Below are 18266 nucleotides of genomic sequence, written 5' to 3' on the forward strand. Positions count from 1 at the left end.
ATTTTATTTTATGAACAGAACTATTTTTTTATTAGTAAACCTTCATTCGATTTTTCATTATCAGCAAGTTTGGTTAGTTCGGTTAGGTTATGATAGTTAAATTAAATTTAATTAAAATTTAACCTACAAACGATACGTTTTGACAGCGACGGTGATAGAGCTAACAATTTGCCGCGAACAGTTCGGCTATGCACGGGGGTTGCCGGAATTTTATTCCCCAGGAATTTTACCCCCTGGGCAAAGCTGACGTCACTATGACGTAGTAACCTGAGTGGCCAAAAGTTTGTTCGCGGCCGGAATTTTACCCCCGCGGATTTGGAAGTCTGATGAAAATAGACAGAGCGTGATTAATTAGATTAGCAATAAAAACCGAAATTTTACCCCCTGTCCATATAACTAGCGTTTAGACAACTGAAGATGTACGGGCCGGATTTTTACCCCCGGATTTTTACCCCCCGGAATTTTACCCCCGGATTTTTACCCTCCCGAATTTTACCCCCGGATTTTTACCCCCGGAATTTTACCCCCTGGCCGATTTTAGAAATTGAATGTTTGATTTTCTTATTTCTGTTTTTAGCGAATTTCCCTATAGGGAAGTAGCTATTACCGTAGGTGGCACGGTAAGACCTAGACCCGGTACCGATTTACTTTTTCATTTTAATGACCCCAGAGGCCAAAAACACCATTATTCGTTCAAATTTTTATATATGTATATATATATATATATATATAGACTTGTGTGTGTATATATATATATATATATATATATATATATATATATATATATATATAAACGTCCGTGAGCGCGATAACTTGAGTAATTTTTGTCCGATTTTGATCAAATTTGGTTTAAAGGTGTAAAGCAGGATAAACTTGAATGAGTTCGCGAACCAGCACGATCGGACCATGGGAACGGGGCTATACGGGGGTTATTATGGGGTAAAAATTGCGTTTTCCCACTTTTGACCCTACAAAACACAAAATTTCCCGATTTCTCTTTAGACCTTTTTAAAGAGATTAAAGACAAATAATTTAGGATATAAAAGTATTTTTGTTCGATTATTAGTAACGAAGAAAATTAAAAAAAATTGTAAATTTAAAATTCCCATGTTATTCTTATGGAGAATATTGTCAAATGTTGTAGTTTGCTTGTTTATGGATATATTTTGATCAAACTTGGCAAATTTATTTATTTTTTACTAAGCTATCAATATTTTACTCAAAAACACACTTTATTAGTTTCCTTGTAGCAGCAAACCTAGGTACTCGTTAAACCTAATGTTATTAAAATATATTTAACTGAAAATCAATTCAGACAAATGGAAATTCGCTTAGTCGGCAGGTTTGCTGCAGCGGGGGCATTAGTTAATTGTAAACATTTCATTATTTAGTAGCCTATCTTTATTTATTTATTTTGTAAAGAAATGTTCGAAACAATTATCATTCAGTTGATTGTTAATACGTCATATTAACCAACTGTTAGCTTCAAAGATCGAATCCTAATTACTAGAATCTCAAAATTAAAATTAAAAACCTGTTCGGTTAGTTAATGTTACAAATAAATTAATATAGGCTACTAAATAATAAAATGTTTACTATTAAATTAAAACAGAATGAAGATAATTAATCATTCTCACTAATTTATATATCTGGCCATGGGGTAAAATTCCGGGGGTCAAAATCCGGGGGGTAAAATTTCGGGGGTAAAAATCCGGGGGTAAAATTCTGGGGGTTAAAATCCGGGCCGTACTCTCTAGGTTTTTATAATTTGATGTGTTCTGATTAAATTCACAACCGTGAAAATATATGTTTAATTCCGCGTTTAATCCATCAAGCTGATGTCGCGAAACTCAAAAGTTCGCGGCCGGAATTTTACCCCCTGGTTTGTGACGTCACGTTTGCCCAGGGGGTAAAATTCCAGGGGGATAAAAATCCGCTACCCCATGCACGGTATGATGAGGAAGCGTTCGACACCAACCTAGAACTGACAGGTCAACCGACCGTGATTAAGAGGATTACAGTCTCCACGGCCCTTTGAGATTTACAATATTTTGCCTCGATTGCGGAAGACGATATTGACGTTTCTTTTTCCGCGAGAGATATATATAGGATTTTGCGGAAAATGATGTTCCCGCCACCACTGGTCGCGTAAAATATTAGGGATTGGGCCGTGAACGCGGGAGACGATGATGTTGTTGATGTCCTAGGTTTGGTTGCAATCAGAAAGTGCAAGTTTTAAGGCGGTAATACGTGTGATAATGTTTTTTTACAGATTATTGGGAGAGGGAGACTCGGCGAACAAACTTGCGGGGGGCTCTTATCGCCGTCACTGATTGAACACAGATAATTAGATTGATCATTAATGCGTTGTGGTTGTGTACTTAATCCATACTAGTGGCTTGTAGGGACATTCCCTTTAAAGCTCAAATATAAAACAGATTATTGTAATATTCAAACAAACTCAGAATAAAATTATCCGTGTCAGGATGGATATCCCTGTACAGTGTACACCATATATTTTGTGTAAAACAGTTTTGTTGGTTGCTTTTGTCCTACTAATATTATAAATGAGAAAGTTTGGATGTATGGATGTATGGATGTATGTTTGTGACAAGTGAACGCGAAAAATACTGGTCGGATTGGGCTGAAATTTGGCATGATGATAGCTCACATTCCGGATTAACATATAGGCGTATTCTTATTTCAAAAATCCTTTCGGGCTCCACCCCAGTGGCTCTGGAGTTTCCCATGTTAACCTTATGAGAAATGGAATTATTGAATCTTAACAGCTGTTTCAATTAAACGAGTTGGTTCTGTTCTATGATGTTGAATAGCATTAAAGTTACAAGGATTACCAAACAGGGTGGAGCACTATTATTTATTTTACATTTATGACAACAGCTAATTTGCAACCAAAAGGTGAGTGAGCGTAGCGAACGAACTTCAACCTGGAGGCGAGTTAGCGTAGCGAACGAGCTAACCTGAAGGCAAGTGAGCGCAGCGAACGAGCTCCAACCTAAAGGTGAGTGAGCTTAGCGAACGAGCTCCAACCTAAAGGTGAGTGAGCGTAGCGAACAAACTTCAACCAGGACGTGATTGAGCCATGCGAACGAGATAATCTTGAAAATTAAGAAGTTAAACGGGGCAAAGCCCGCGGGTTACAGCTAGTTGATAATATTTTTAATAAATAATCCATATTAAAGACTATTAAATAACATATTGTTCTATTATAAACATAACAACATGTTCCCATTCTCATAACGTCATGCGTTTGTATATAAATTAGGACTGGGAAGTTTATGTTAGATTCTAGATTAATTTTATGATGTTTGCACATGTTGTAATGGTATCCATGCAATTAAAACGATTAGAAAATATGCGTAGGCTACCCAGTGTACCATCGAGTGTCATTCTTCTTGAAGTGTTACAGGCGAAAAAATTACATGTTATACACGCGTACATAGAAGATACAATCTAACCACCCGGGCTTGGCTTGTCGTCAGAGATATCTCGTTGTCTGCCAAACGATGTTCCGCTACGATTATATCGTTTACGACAACAGGAAATCCGCGGGGATTATTAGAACGCATCAGTTTCAAATAAATGGAACGGTCGGGGATAATGTGGACATAAAAAGTACCTAATGCACCTGGTTGGTCGGGTAGGCAGGGCAGGTAGCAGGTAGCAGGTAGCAGGTCAGGTACTCGGGTAGGTGCGCGGGGCTTTTCACGCTGTCGCAAACTCGCCCTTGCCTTGCACCACTGAGCCACTGACTAAGGGGTATCACTTTACACAAGGGTAGGGGGGCAGGGGATTCTCATTCCTGCAGGTTGGCAGACCTGTCCCTTATTCATGCTGTTGTTTGTTATGTAGGCTCTAGCTCTAACCAAACTATTGCCCTAATAACAATCAGAAATGTTAAAGCCGGCCCTCGACTCGACGTGTCGCAAACTGGGTTAGATTGTTGTTATGTTCGCTTTTAGCAGTGTTTGCGTGTGGGGTTTTAAGGTTTTAAAATGGGATTTTATGTCGTAGCATGAGATAGCATACGCGTTTGGTGTTTCAAAGTGTTATTTTATTCAGTGTTTGAGGTTATGTTTTAGTGTTGTGTTTGTTAAAATGCCGCGTCCTATTGTTTACCACTGCGTTCATCACCAAGGTAAGATGAACAAGAACATGAATTAAATTAATTGTTTCTTCCACGTTGGTAAGGCAAGATAATTTACTATTAAGTTTTGTTTTTGTAATCAAAATTTTAATCTATATATTATTAATAAGCAATCATGTTTTTAAACCTTTTTTTCTCAGCTCAAGTGCATCGCACGGAAAAACTACGCATACTGTTAGAAAGATATTTTCCTGTAGATGTGCAATACCCCTTTATAAATTATTAAAATAGTCACAAAAAATTAATTCGAGTAGGCAAGCATGTATATTGTTAAAATAATTTGTTCGCTTTTTGTATGCAGTAAATCGACCCCTAAATAATTATTTTTTATAGGCATATTTGGTATCAATTTAAAGCTCTTATCCTCTAGATGTGCCTTTTGCGGGTTTTAATGATATCCCGTGAAAGCCCTTCGTGTTACAGGCTTTTAAAATTTCATAATTTGTGCTGAATTCTGTTGCCAACCATATGAACTTTTCAAGTTGAAATTTGTTTACATCAAAACAGATGGTCATGATGCAATTTTGTTTACATCTTTACCTACGACCGTTTTTTAAAGTAGCCATTTCAGTTCAGTTCTTAGAATTGAAAAGTTTCACTTAACAGCTGTTTACTTTCATAACAGCATAGTTTCATTTTCATAACAGCGTAGTTTTTCTCATAACAACACGGGTAACGGACCAATGAGGTTCAAGGTCAAGGATTGAGAGAAAAGAAGTATAGCCTAAATTGTATTTTTGGTCGAGTTTAGTACCAAAAAATATATTACTAGCGTTTTAAAAGATAGATGACTTCTAAGCATGAATATGTTAACACTAAAATCAGCAAATCTGATTTGCTGCTAGTTGGCACAATCATTGGCTGACTAGTCTAGTCAATTGTACAATGCTAAAACTAACCTACGGCAGGCCTATACTCATACTTACTTACTTACTTACTTCATACTTTTCTCTTCATCGTTGACCAGTATAACTGGATAGATGGCGTCAATACTATTTCTAAACAAAACATATATTTACAACAAAAAAACTTGAGAAATTAAATTCTTAGATCTTGATTTAAATTTGGCGGCAGGTCACTTCATTTTATTGAGGAGTAGTCGTCTTCTAGATACTCATTAAGTGTGTAGAAGGGGTTGTTTTTAAGCCAAGTCCCAATTTTATTTTCGAACGTCCTTGGTTCTAGTTCTTTGACGGCAGCCGGGAGTAGGTTGAAAAATTTCATAGCCAGGACTGGGTAGCAGTCTTTCTTTTTAGTAAGTCTACAAAATGGTAGGTCAGTGTGTCTATTCGTTTTTTACACGTCAACCTTAGCCTATATTTACAGATAATAATAATTTCCAAGTTAAATTGATGGAAATAGAGAAATATTTGTAAATTAATACTGTTAACATTGTTTAGTGCAGAGTACAGATTTACACACTTGCCGGTCACGATTGCGCATAGAAAGTTGTTTATCTTCGTCTAGCAGCAATGTTGTGGAGTTCAATAGGGTGGATAATCCATCTACTCTAAGCAGTTTCTTTTTTTGACAGTTCAGTTGTGTCTCGCCAGACCTTACATTTGTGTTGCCTCTGATAAGGTCCCTGAAAGCTTCTTATCACTGGAATTTTGACCAGAAGTCTAATGAGACAATCCGTCGCCAAGTCTGGTGCAGATCCGTCATTCGTTGAGTGATTTTCTTTTACTTTCTTCAACCTTTTAATTTTGCTTTTAAAAAGTATTTCTGTCAATGTCAATTAAATTAAAATATGAATAGTCATCCGCACGTTGTCCAATCTCCTAAGTAACCCATAATGTATGTATGCCAACTTCGGGCTCAATTCAGTGCCGGTTAGTATAAGAGGAAGTGACGTGTAGTCTATGTTTTTATTTGTTTTTAAAGATTGTGGTTCAATCTTTTTTTCGGATTGCAGTATGATACTTGCATTTGAACCTGGCGTTGTGAGTAATAATTTTCCATCAAAACAACGTATTATCTGTTTGAAATGAGAGATTATTCATATAAGCCAAGCCCAGGGCAGTATAGTTATTAGTAAGGCTTATTAGTTGTATTAGTTATTACCGTAGTTGCTTTATTCAATAAAATTGATACAATTTGTGTAATCGTTAAATGATTAATCCACGACAAGACGGATAATGATTAATGTATGCAAATGTAGCGCTTATTTCAGTATAGACAGCAAAGACAAGAGGTTGGATCATTTACGCCCAGGTTCCTCAACGCCGCTACTGATTCAACCATGCCTAATTTTAGCGAATTTCCCTATAGGGAAGTAGCTATTACCGTAGGTGGCACGGTAAGACCTAGACCCGGGACCGATTTACTTTTTCATTTTGATGTCCCCAGAGGCCAAAAACACCATTCGTTCAAATTTTTATATATGTATATATATATATATATATATATATATATATATATATATATATATATATATAGACTTATATATATATATATATATATATACGTCCGTGAACGCGATAACTTGAGTAATTTTTGTCCGATTTTGATGAAATTTGGTTTAAAGGTGTAAAGCGGGATAAACTTGAATGAGTTCGCGAACCAGCACGATCGGACCATGGGAACGGGGCTTTACGGGGGGTTTTATGGGGTAAAAATTGGTTTTTCTCACTTTTGACCCTCAAAACAAAAAATTTCCCGATTTCTCTTTAGACCTCTTTAAAGAGCTTAAAAAACAAATAATTTAGTATATAAAAGTATTTTTGTTCGATTATTAGTAACGGAGAAAATTAAAAAAATTGTAAATTTAAAATACCCATGTTATTCTTATGGAGAATATTGTCAAATGTTGTAGTTTGCTTGTTTATGGATATATTTTGATCAAACTTGGCAAATTTATTTATTTTGTACTAAGCTATCAATATTTTACTCAAAAACACACTTTATTAGTTTCCTTGTAGCAGCAAACCTAGGTACTCGTTAAACCTAATGTTATTAAAATATATTTCACTGAAAATCAATTCAGACAAATGGAAATTCGCTTAGTCGGCAGGTTTGCTGCGGCGGGGGTATTATCATATTTTATTTGACTTCTTGCTAATTAATTCATCATTATGGTTTACAACAAACACAGTTGGCCCTGGTGAAACACAAACGCCTACGCGTAATTGCACAACATAGACAGCCCCTGCCCGTGATGCTAAGCTTGTTGTTCACTCGTTGATTCACAGGCCAGGTTCAGGTTCAAGCCGATCAATGATTATTGCTCACATTAAAAGATACTACAGGTTTTTGTGCGTTAAAACTAAAACATCCCCATAAAAAGTGATATTCTAGAACAGTTTTATTTACTTGAAATTCAATGGAAACGTATTTGCGGCAAACAACTAAGTTTCTACACTGTATAACTAATACAGTAGCTATATAAGTACCTATATCTCGACAAGTGTGCAATAAATCAACAATGGTGGAAGACACAAAGTGTAACGGCTCGGGTAGCGACGTAGCGACGCAATGTCAAGTACAGTATTGTATTTCGTCAACAGCACACAGTGTGAAGTGTGACGTTTGTTGGGGAGGCAGCGCGAAACCGCGAATTCGGCGCGCAATTATCTCTTCGCGCTCAAAATACTGCTGTTAATTGGGACAGACGCGAAAATAAATGTGCTTAGCGAGGGCGAGGCTAGCTAGCGAGCTGCCAAACGGCGCGATCTTGGTAGAAATAAATGTCACGGTGCTGGGCGATAGTGACCATCACTATAACTCTTACTACGACGCTCATATAAGAGTGAGGAATAAGTTGTGCACCCCCAAGTACAGCTCAATATCCTCACTTGTTATAGAGGCTAATATATATAACTCTTGCCATAAATGGTTTTTGGTTGATATTGGCATACACTACATTGACTACACCGACCAATATCACTTAGCGCGGTAGTGCCTACACACTACAAAGTATACTGTAGTAGGCCTACAGTTAAGCTGTCCGCGGTCGAAGTGCGAGGCCCGGCGCGTGTTGTGAGGAGATATTTTTAGCGTCACTGAAATAGCTCCAAATATGGAAAATCTATTAAGCTATTCTAGTTCTAGCTGGTCCTTGTGGTGGCTTTTATACTCAACACTCTCCCCAAGCTATGAAATGTTATTATATTGATCGTCTCAAACTAATAAAAGGTTTTAAGTAAACATGACAAACACTGTAAGCGAGTCTCATTTATGCTGTTTAAAAAAAATTACTCCTAATATTGCCGGCAGCAATGTGGCCTTAACAAATAAAATTTAATTAGTTGTATTGACTTGGTTTAAGTCAATCTCCAAGGCGAAATAGTATATTTCATCACTAGGGCCAAAAGTGACTCTTTTCGACCCGAGCTCAATTTTAACGATCGAAGCAAAGCCGGAAAGCGAGCCAGGGTTGAAAAGACACCCAACCTAAATTGAAATACACTACAGAGAGGAAGTCAAAAACATTGTTTCACCTGAGGACGGGATCAAATTCCAGATTCCGAAACGTTGTGTATTGTTTTTTTTATCATCGTGATGGAAAACGTCCGCAATAAATTTTTGAACAACATTAACTCACCATCACCAACAATGAACTTCTAAAGAATCGAGTGTCTGGTTGAGTCAAGAAATCCTCATTAGTTTAAAATCACACTAAACTGCAGTTCGTAACAATCAGCACTGAGATAAAAATGATTTTATAGTTAAAATTGGTTCAACTATTATAGTACCTGTAAGAGTGATTGTTTACTTGTGATTTAGATGCATTTCACAAAATATGTCAAAATAATAGCCTCTATGAAGAAAAGTGGTTGAACCTTGTATTAAATAACATTTAACCTATATAACGGCAACAACGGATTGACGAGCATGCACATTGTACTGTACATATACTGTAGCTGATTACTATTACGGCACAGTTTACTCTTTATTCCCATGTAGCTGTACTGTAGATCATTAAACTGTACCAGAGTGCGGCCGCATTTGATATACAAGTAGGTCTGGTAAATGACGTGTTGTTTCATCGCTGTTGTGTCATTTGTCCACGAAATGCCTACCTACAAGTGAGTTATGCAGATGCTTATGGTGTTAGAAGTGCATAGGAACATTGTCATCTCGCACCACGCTGGTTTGAGTACTTGTTCAACACCTGTTGCTACTCAACATGTGTTCCAACCGACCCGTAAGTCACGTGGCCACTGATAACAGAGATGCCATTTTGATATCGCGATCTTACTCGGTGTTGCTAATTTTGTTTCTTAAATTACGAGGTTGAGTGCAATAAGTTCGTTTAAAAAAACATTGTAGTTTCCTTATCATTATTTCTTTGTAGAACAGTGCTGCTTATGATCTAGAGACTAGACTTTAAAATGTTCTTATCCGTGTTCACTTTGTGAATGTACTGCAATAACTACAATTTTCATTTCCGAACTCAAAAAAGTAAGTATATTTTGGTTTTTGAGTAAAATTAAAGAATGAAGATTTGTTGATTAAAAATAAGTGTATATTAGAATTAATGATAAGAGAATTCCTAGAAGTTTATATTTGATGCATCAAAGATGGATACGTTTTGTGTTTCTTTGTTGAATAATTGTTGCAGTAGCATTAATTGCAACTGTAAACTTTCAATAATGAACCAGTTTGAACCAATAATTAAACCTTCGATGATACTGTATCTGTTAACTGTTACTGTGATATTTGAACGTTGTTCAAATCATTGGCGGAAACAACTCTAAACACGATAACCAAAGCAAAGTATGTGACCACATTGATATTTTGCAACATACACTTATTTTTATCTGTAAATTGATTATTTTAAAAGTAATGTAGGGCCTATCCGCTTATGTGACATTATATTTTATATTTTAATGGATACATTTTATAACAACAATAAAACGTCAGGGATCTATTGAACTGGATAAATATTTTGAAACGTATTGTTTAAAATCTCCAGTTCCAGCACGTAGACTTATCAGGCATTTCTCCTCACAGTAATGAAGAGAAATCGAGAAATAATTAGTGCAGTAAAACCTCACTATAAACCAGTGAGCCTCACTCTGTATGCCTTTTAAAGAAACTTCAGAGGAAGAATATAGGAATAGGCAATATGTCTCATAGAACCACAAGATTGTGTACAGTACAGTATAGACTGATATTTTGAACACAGCTGATTCCCAATGTGCTCTTAACAAAGAATAAAAATAGTCTTTACTAGTTAGTTGGGGAAACCCCCTTCCTTACCCAATAGCCAGGGCCATTCCTAGCTGAGTTGCCAGGTTGTTGTTTTATCATCTATGTGTTGATCTTTTACACAATCTGGGTACTTAGGCCTTCATAGCCTAAGTACTTGGGCTCAATTGGCAATTTCAAGTTACTTTACTCTACCACTATGTTCTTATCATTTAACTATTCTTTGTTCGTGACAACAAATAACACACGGCAACGCTTTCATTATCTTTCTTTTCTTGATCTCTGAAACAAACATTTTTCAAATGCGCTAGACTCTACAAGTTATTACTACACTTTCCAAGACCTGTAATAAATCACTGTCATGGTGTTATATTCTGAAGTTCTGGTTAGTGCTGATGTTGATTTCGTCTCCTGTCTATTTGAATATTGTTTTTAAACCAATGTTTTACAAACACAGGTTTTTCTTCGGAACCAGTTGAAACGGCTTGTCTGGCACGCTTGGCTGAAATAAACAAACAACAAAGCCATAAACAAACGTAAGATGTTCCGGAGCTGTTGGGTCAATAGTAGACCTTTGCTTTTTCACTTGGTCTTCCTATAACGAGTCGTTCACGAATCTGGGTCTTCTAATTTTACCAAAGGTTTAATTTGCTTTAGCTCATACAGTCTTCTTGTAATGAAGTTTTAATGTCTGCTACTTCAGTTGAACTTACTCGTATCTGCGAAGATTTCCCAACAATAAAACATTCCTTTTTAAATTTTGTTCAATTATTTGAACAGTTTTGGTTTGAATAAAAATCAAGACCAACTGAATTATACAAGAGACACACCCACTAATCTTTGTTGACCAAACTGAACTCCTTCTGAAAATGAAAATTAGGGTTTGTTGTTAGATAACCAGGAGCATCCAGATAAACAAATATATCCAACGGTCGAATTTTGTGTTTAATGGTGTTAACGTTTGAGTCTGTTACAGAACAAAATAAAATAGCCTAGTTCACGTTTTAATCTACTACTCTGTTCGATAAAATAAAAAAATAAAATTATTTCAAAGTGGAGAGAATCCTTTGATCCTGAGGAAAGCAACTGGGCCCAGCTGTCCTAAACTAGGCTTTTGATTTCCTGGCTAAAGAATCAGCTGATCTTAGTCAGTAACAAAGCTGTCATGTCATCATTCATACAACATTCATGGATAATCACATCTCCAACTGTGTCGGCTTTGTAAACATCTGTAATATGGTATGGTATTTGTACGTGGAAGCCAAAGCTGAATTGGTGAGATTTAAACCCGGGTATTCGTGGCAGATACCTAGCGCTCTATTATGTATAAAAAATGCATCTCAAATTGTTGTATAGTTTAAATGAAAAATAATGAATGGCAGCTAGTTGTAAGACCCGTACGGGTGTTCTACTCCTCAACCTCAAGTAAAGTACCGTACATTGTGCGCCTTGAAACCACTCGACACAACAACCGCAAGACACAAGTGTAGTGCGGGACTCTACGGTGGTTTGAAGGGACTGATCTCGCTGCAACATCTTTCAAATTCAGGCTTCACTGATACACACATCATACTTCACATCATACATTTTTATTGATAGTTCCAAGGCCGTAGCCAGGGGGGGGGGGTTAGGGGGTCAAAACCCCCCTGGAATCCCGAAATTTATTAGTAAAAATTAACACTAGGTTTAAAAAGTGCAAGTTAAATGATAAAATAGAAACCACGACAGAGGATTGTATTTTATGTTTTATTATGTTTTGCAGTAACTATTCATATTTCATATCATAATTCTATTAATAAAGCTGACCTATTAAAGAGGTAATAAAAAAAAAAAATACTTTACTCAAAACAGATTTATCATCCTGTAATATTATACATACATAACTATATCAACATTTTAGAAATAAGCATGGGAATTGGTGTTTGAAAGTGCCTAAATCTTTTATCCTCAGTCATGATCTGACCCAGTGGTGGTTCCAAGGGGGGGGGGGGCTACAGGGGCTTAAGAAAGTACCAAACGGTTTTTAGGAGGATGCAATTGTCATAGTTTAAATTTGTATATGTCTATTTGCTTATGACAAACAACAGGTTTAATGGGAGTTTTTTTACGATTGGAGACAGTTTTAGGAGTTAAAAATAGAAAGTCACTAAACTACTTTTAAAATATACAAAGTTTTCCGGAAGAGGACCCCCTCTTATATTGGGGAGTGTTCTTATATTGTAGTTGTTCTTTTAGTTATTTTATTAAAGAAAATTATAACCATTCAATCAGTTTATAAAATCTAATTTGATTTCATTCTATGCTAGAGGAAACTGTGAACACCTTTTTTATGTATTATCATTGACTATACACAGAACTAACCGTAATTCTCCGAGTAACAATTCAATAAAATGGTGATACAGGCAGTTTGAATGAAGGGTAAGTGTCCAACTTAGGCTAAATTGGTTCGTAATGTTAATATTGACTACTATTTTGGATAGAGAAAAGATAGCGAACTCTGGTTTTCACCATTCTTTAAGTTTTTATAAACACTTCAAAACGAGGTGTCACTTGATTGGGGTTTACATTTAAAATTTTTGAGTGTCCCCAAAAGGGGGGGATTTGGAGGGCAACTAAAAATAGTTCAATAAAACTCCCATCAAGTGACACCTCATTTTGAAGTGTTTACAAAAACTTAAACAATGGTGAAAACCAGAGTTCGCTATCTCTTCTCCATCCAAAATGGTAGCCCGTCAAATGTTGTGGAAAATCAATGGTAAAATTGGTTCGTAATGGTAATATTGGCTACCATTTTGGATGGAGAAGAGATAGCGACCTTTAGTTTTCACCATTCTTCAAGTTTTTGTAAACACTTCGAAGTGAAGTGTCATTTGAAGGGGGTTTACCTTTAAAATATTTGAGTTGCCCCCCAAATCCCCCCTTTTGGGGGGACACTCAACAATTTCAAAATCATAAAATGAAACTTCCTGCTAAGATTGCATGACCACCAACAGGATACCTCTGTATATTTACTTGGAAAAATATTAGAGGGGGGGGGGTCTTGACTTTTTATTCCCCTGTATATGCAATGGTCAGCACTATGTACGTATATAACACCCTCGTTCAGTTGTGGTTGTGGTTGTTGTTGCAGTGAGATCCCAGAAACGTGTGGAGACACTGGTCGAGTCTGGAGTTGACTGCATCACCTCCAGTTATGGTGTCGGACCCACAGATGAGAACGGACGTCCACTGTTCGGCTTGAGAGCTCTGAGACGTACCAACACTAACAAACAACTCACAGGTAACCATTTGTATGTTACATCCAGTTATAAAATGTATGCAACCAAGAAAAAACTGTATGCGATCAGTAGCTAACTGTACAAGACAAGTAAACTCTGTACAACCAGTAATAAACTGTGTATTGAAAATTAAATCAGGCAAATGAAAATTTGCTTAGTCTGCAGGTTTGCTGCGGCGGGGTATTTAAAGTTAATTTTGGTTTTGTTAGTTTAATTGGAGAACAAATACAAAAACTTATTTGTGTAGCTTACATGCACTCTTAAATCTACCTTTCAATCAACTCATGTAATTTCCATTTTAGTTTCAAATCACATGTCTTCAAGTGTTAAACATAAAGAAGTATCACTTCCGTTATAAGTTGGTCTACCATATTAGAACAGGTTTGCTATAACAGCAATAGCCAAGGTGAATGTCCTGTATAGCCTGTAGATGATCAAGTGCAATGTATGTAACAACCTGTCCTCTGATTACTAATTGTACCATCACATTTACATCTTTATAACTGTAAGCTTGGCAGTTTGACTTGACCTAAAAAAAGGTTTTAATTTTTTAAAGTCTTATTCACCATTCAGAGTATAAATGTGAACAAATTATTAAGATGTGACAAAACTGTTATATATAGTAATCTGAGAAGTAGTGTTGAATAAGAACAGTTACCAAATTTTGATTTACAATAGATATACTTCTGATTTTAAGTAAATGTTAATTTATCTAACTAAATACTGTTGGTTTGAATTGTTTAAAAAATCCAGCTAGGAAATACCTTTAGTTATTCCTTTATATTTAATCCCTTCTTTGGTTTTCTCCAATGTCATTAGCATTTTCTAAAGGTTTTGTGAAAGAACCATTCTAAACTCCGGTTGAATTAAAGTTGAACCTTTCTCATTTAGGTCTGGGATTACCAACTCTCTACGATATAGTACAAAAAGTAAATATTTATGCCTACTTAATTAATTCATTTTAAACAAAGTTAAAACAGATAATTTAAAGGATATTGGAAAAATAAAAAATAATATTAGAAACATTATTTTTTTCTATTTTGGATATATTACAGTGTTGTTCTTGATGTAATTATTTTCAGTAATTCCGAGTTTATAATTGGGCCGTCTTCATTATTTTACAAATAATTTTGGTCTGTTTTTTTTCTATTAAATAAGATTCCCACGCATTAAATTATTGAGGTTTTATAATTTGTTTTAAAAGTTTAAGGTTCCCAAATTGAAAATATGTCTTGTTAATACTGTGGCTAGTAAGGGCTGACTTTACTTTACTGACATATTACTACCACTGAGTTCAGGAAAACTAGAGTTCTATCATAGTTGTGTGAAACATGTATTTAATCCTAACTTTAAATTAATAAAATAATCTAAAACTAATTTCATATAACAATCAATTAACAGTGCTAATCTAATGGTAAATAAATAATCTATATTCAAATACCAGTATCCTCTCCGACTACCAGAAAAACAATTCAACTACTTGAGGCCTAAACAGATTAACATAATCATATTATATATACTGTAGTATCAAAAATATTTTAAGTATTGCGACCATTGCAACTGTCCGCTACTCTTTGACCACTTGAAAATCATCAAGTGCAGATAGCACAGGAGGTATAACTAGCGTCTAGACTGCCAGTGCAACTCCGAGGATCGTGATCGTGGATCAGAGGCGCTGTGGCACCACCGCACCATGTCGTACGCTTCCGAATCATACCGGCGCATCAGCATAGCTTATCCAACTGTTCGCGGAAAATTGTTATCTGTATCACTGTCGCTATCAAAACGTATAATTTGTAGGTTAAATTTAAATGAAATATAATTAAACTATCATAACCTAACCAAACTAGCTGATAATGATAAACTCGAATGAAGGTTTACTAATCGAAAAAATAGCTCTGTTCTAAAAATAAAATTATAAATGTCTCAAATTCAATTTTACAATGTTTTAATTATAAAATTAAACTGTCATAACCTAACCAAACCAACCAAACTTGCTGATATGAAAAAAATTGTTGACAAAAAGTTAGTGCTACCAGTGGGATTTGAACCCGGCACCTTCAGATTATCAGCCCAGCACGCTATCCACTTCACCACCAAGGCTCATGACTTAGCTCCGTATCGTTGCAGTAATGGTTGACGTCATGCCATCGGCACGGAGCGGTGGTGGGGGGTTTTTTCGATCTGATCCACGATCACGATCCTAGGAGTTGCACTGACAGTCTAGATGCTTATGGAGGTATAAGGTATGAGATGAGGCTCATAAGGCGAAGGTACCAGGTTCAAGACCCGTCTGGGCCAAAAACTTTTTTCTCGTTTTTTTCTTCAAAATTTGTGTTTATTAACTATTTAATCAATTTACTCAACTGATAATTAAGCTTTTCATACTAAATCTATACTATTTTGTGTTTTTTATGTTCAGGGCCAGACCACACTTTATCCCAGGGACATCCCATAGTAGTCCCATATGTCCTGAGAATGTCCTGAGGACTACCCTGGGATGACTCGGATGTCCCACGGATATGCTGTGAGCTTATCCGTAGGACATCCCCGGGCGAGACATTACGCCATAGGACTACTATGGGACTACTAGGCTATGGGATATCTTGCATATCCGGTCGCAATATCCGTGGGATGTCCTGAGGAGAAAGTGTGCTGTCTGGGTATATATCCAACCCAGAATCATTGTTTACTGCTTCCAGTCCAAATCGCTTAACTCGCTTTCACTAGCACAAGCACATCCCTGTTTTCACATTTACGTACATATTAGACATTTAGTCTTTTAAACTTTTTGGAAATCAAGTTGTTTCTTTGGAAATAAATGAATATTTTGCGTTTCTTTGTCAAGTTTTGGCAGACAAACTATAAATCTATATTAAACTTTCTGGTGGAAGAATTAAAAGCATATAAGACAATATCTCTTTACAGATGACTTAGACTCTGGGATCAAGGTTGTGGAGGAGGTGAGGACTGAGCGGACCAAGGAGGTGGTGAAGGACACTAACGGACGTCCTTTGTTTGGTGGGTTGAGAGCTCTGCGTGCCAGGGATACAGACTCTGAGTCAGACATGCCAGAGCAGACGACAGCCACACAGCTGAGAGAGCTTGTCCAGCGTCATGAGAAAGTCGTCAGTGAGTAACTCATGAGTAGATGAACAGGTTGGGCAATAATGAAACATCGATCATAGGATGTCAAAGCTGTCTAAACATCTGTTGAAAAACATTGCTGTTGAGGAACGCTTTGTGCCACACCAATACACTAAATCAAAGCTCACACTAAATACTTTTTACAGATTAGACAACTAAGTGGTATAATAATTACACCATTAATATCTTTAGAAAATTAATTAGGGTATGTTTAAGTTAGGCCTATTTACCTGTACAGATGCTTTCACTTCATCATAATCAGAGGTTTCATTTAGCATGTAGCTGGAATATATATGCCTTTTTTATACTTTATGAGGTATCATCAAAATGAGTAATATATTAGGGATTACATTTTAAATATCAACTGAAACTGGCCAACTCATATGAAAATTTAAAGGCTTCGCCAAAATATCTGCCTCATAAAGATGATTGAAAGTGGAATTTTATTTAACTTAGTAATTTTAATTTTAGAAGAAACAAATGGCCCTCAAGATCAACCTCGTCAGAAGCCTCGGGCTAAGTTGAGGGACAGCTTCATCCTTACAGATGACGAGGGGAAAGATCAGCAATCCGAGGGTCACCTCTCCGAGGTCAACAATCTCAACCGAGGACTCAGCCTCAAATCCATCATACAAAAACATGAAAACATCGCCACCACTGGAGGTAAATTTACGTTTTCTAACCTCCCTTATATTTCATCTGCCTTTGAAGTTTTTACCTACATAAGATTTTAGTTCACTTCAATGCTAAACATATTAACTATATTTCCAAACACCCTGGGACGAATTTAAATATCTGCATCTCTACAAAGTTCTGACATCCGCTCCTTCCACACACTACAATATAGTTTGTCCACGGGCAGGACAGTAGAGAAAATAACACTGCCAAACTTCTCTGATCTCAGCGACCACTGTCTTGGTCCTTATACCCGCAAGTTGCCCATTGGGGCAACAGTCCTAGTCACCATTACCAGGTGGTGTTAACCCTAGAGACATGCCTTGTTAGAAACACTTCCCTGCAAACACCAATTATAACTTTAGGAAAACAAAGTGGTCAATAAAACTCCAGATACGGTAATGTGTCTTCAAAACAAAACAAATCATTTAGCTTCAAGATCATATAGTATAATCATTTTAATTTTGATTCTTCTATTGTGTCACCATTTGTTTTAAATCTTAAATTTTTTTTTTCAAATTGTCATTGATAGAACAATTATTTTAACAATAACGAGCTGATGGTTCTACGTACGGGAATCAAGTAGTCCATTAAAACTGTATATAGTGTGGCTATTACTAATTCAAGCATAGTTTAAGCATTTCAAAATTTATAGTAAAGAAAAAGCTGCCAAGATGAATAAAAATATGTGATCATTGTTATTTTCCCAACCTTTCCTCTAAAAGTCGAGTAGTAAAATAATTTTTATAAGATTTCTTTTGAAGATTCGTGAGCTTTGATTTGTATACAGCAATAGTTATAAAATTACTGGTTTCCTATAATCAATTACAAAATCACAGAGTAAA

At 36.1% G+C, this 18266-nt stretch overlaps 1 protein-coding gene across 8 annotated transcripts in view; it reads left to right on the forward strand.

Annotated features, from left to right (window-relative positions):
• Positions 1-18266, forward strand: part of LOC129002135 (serine/arginine repetitive matrix protein 2-like) — a 193744-nt gene that overhangs the window by 104250 nt on the left and 71228 nt on the right. For all 8 annotated transcript variants that reach the window (XR_008491578.1, XR_008491580.1, XR_008491581.1 and 5 more), the window contains 3 exons: positions 13452-13601; positions 16528-16731; positions 17218-17409. Coding sequence is in view for 5 of the 8 variants with exons in the window: in XM_054429770.1 (XP_054285745.1) it covers positions 13452-13601; positions 16528-16731; positions 17218-17409 (546 nt within the window). In the remaining 3 variants the exon portion in view is untranslated. The remainder of the gene's footprint in view (positions 1-13451; positions 13602-16527; positions 16732-17217; positions 17410-18266) is intronic.

The sequence above is a fragment of the Macrosteles quadrilineatus genome, unplaced genomic scaffold, assembly GCF_028750875.1.
Source record: "Macrosteles quadrilineatus isolate MER2022 unplaced genomic scaffold, UCM_ALF_1.0 Scaffold_1__1_contigs__length_201487025, whole genome shotgun sequence".
Taxonomy (NCBI): Eukaryota; Metazoa; Arthropoda; class Insecta; order Hemiptera; family Cicadellidae; genus Macrosteles; species Macrosteles quadrilineatus.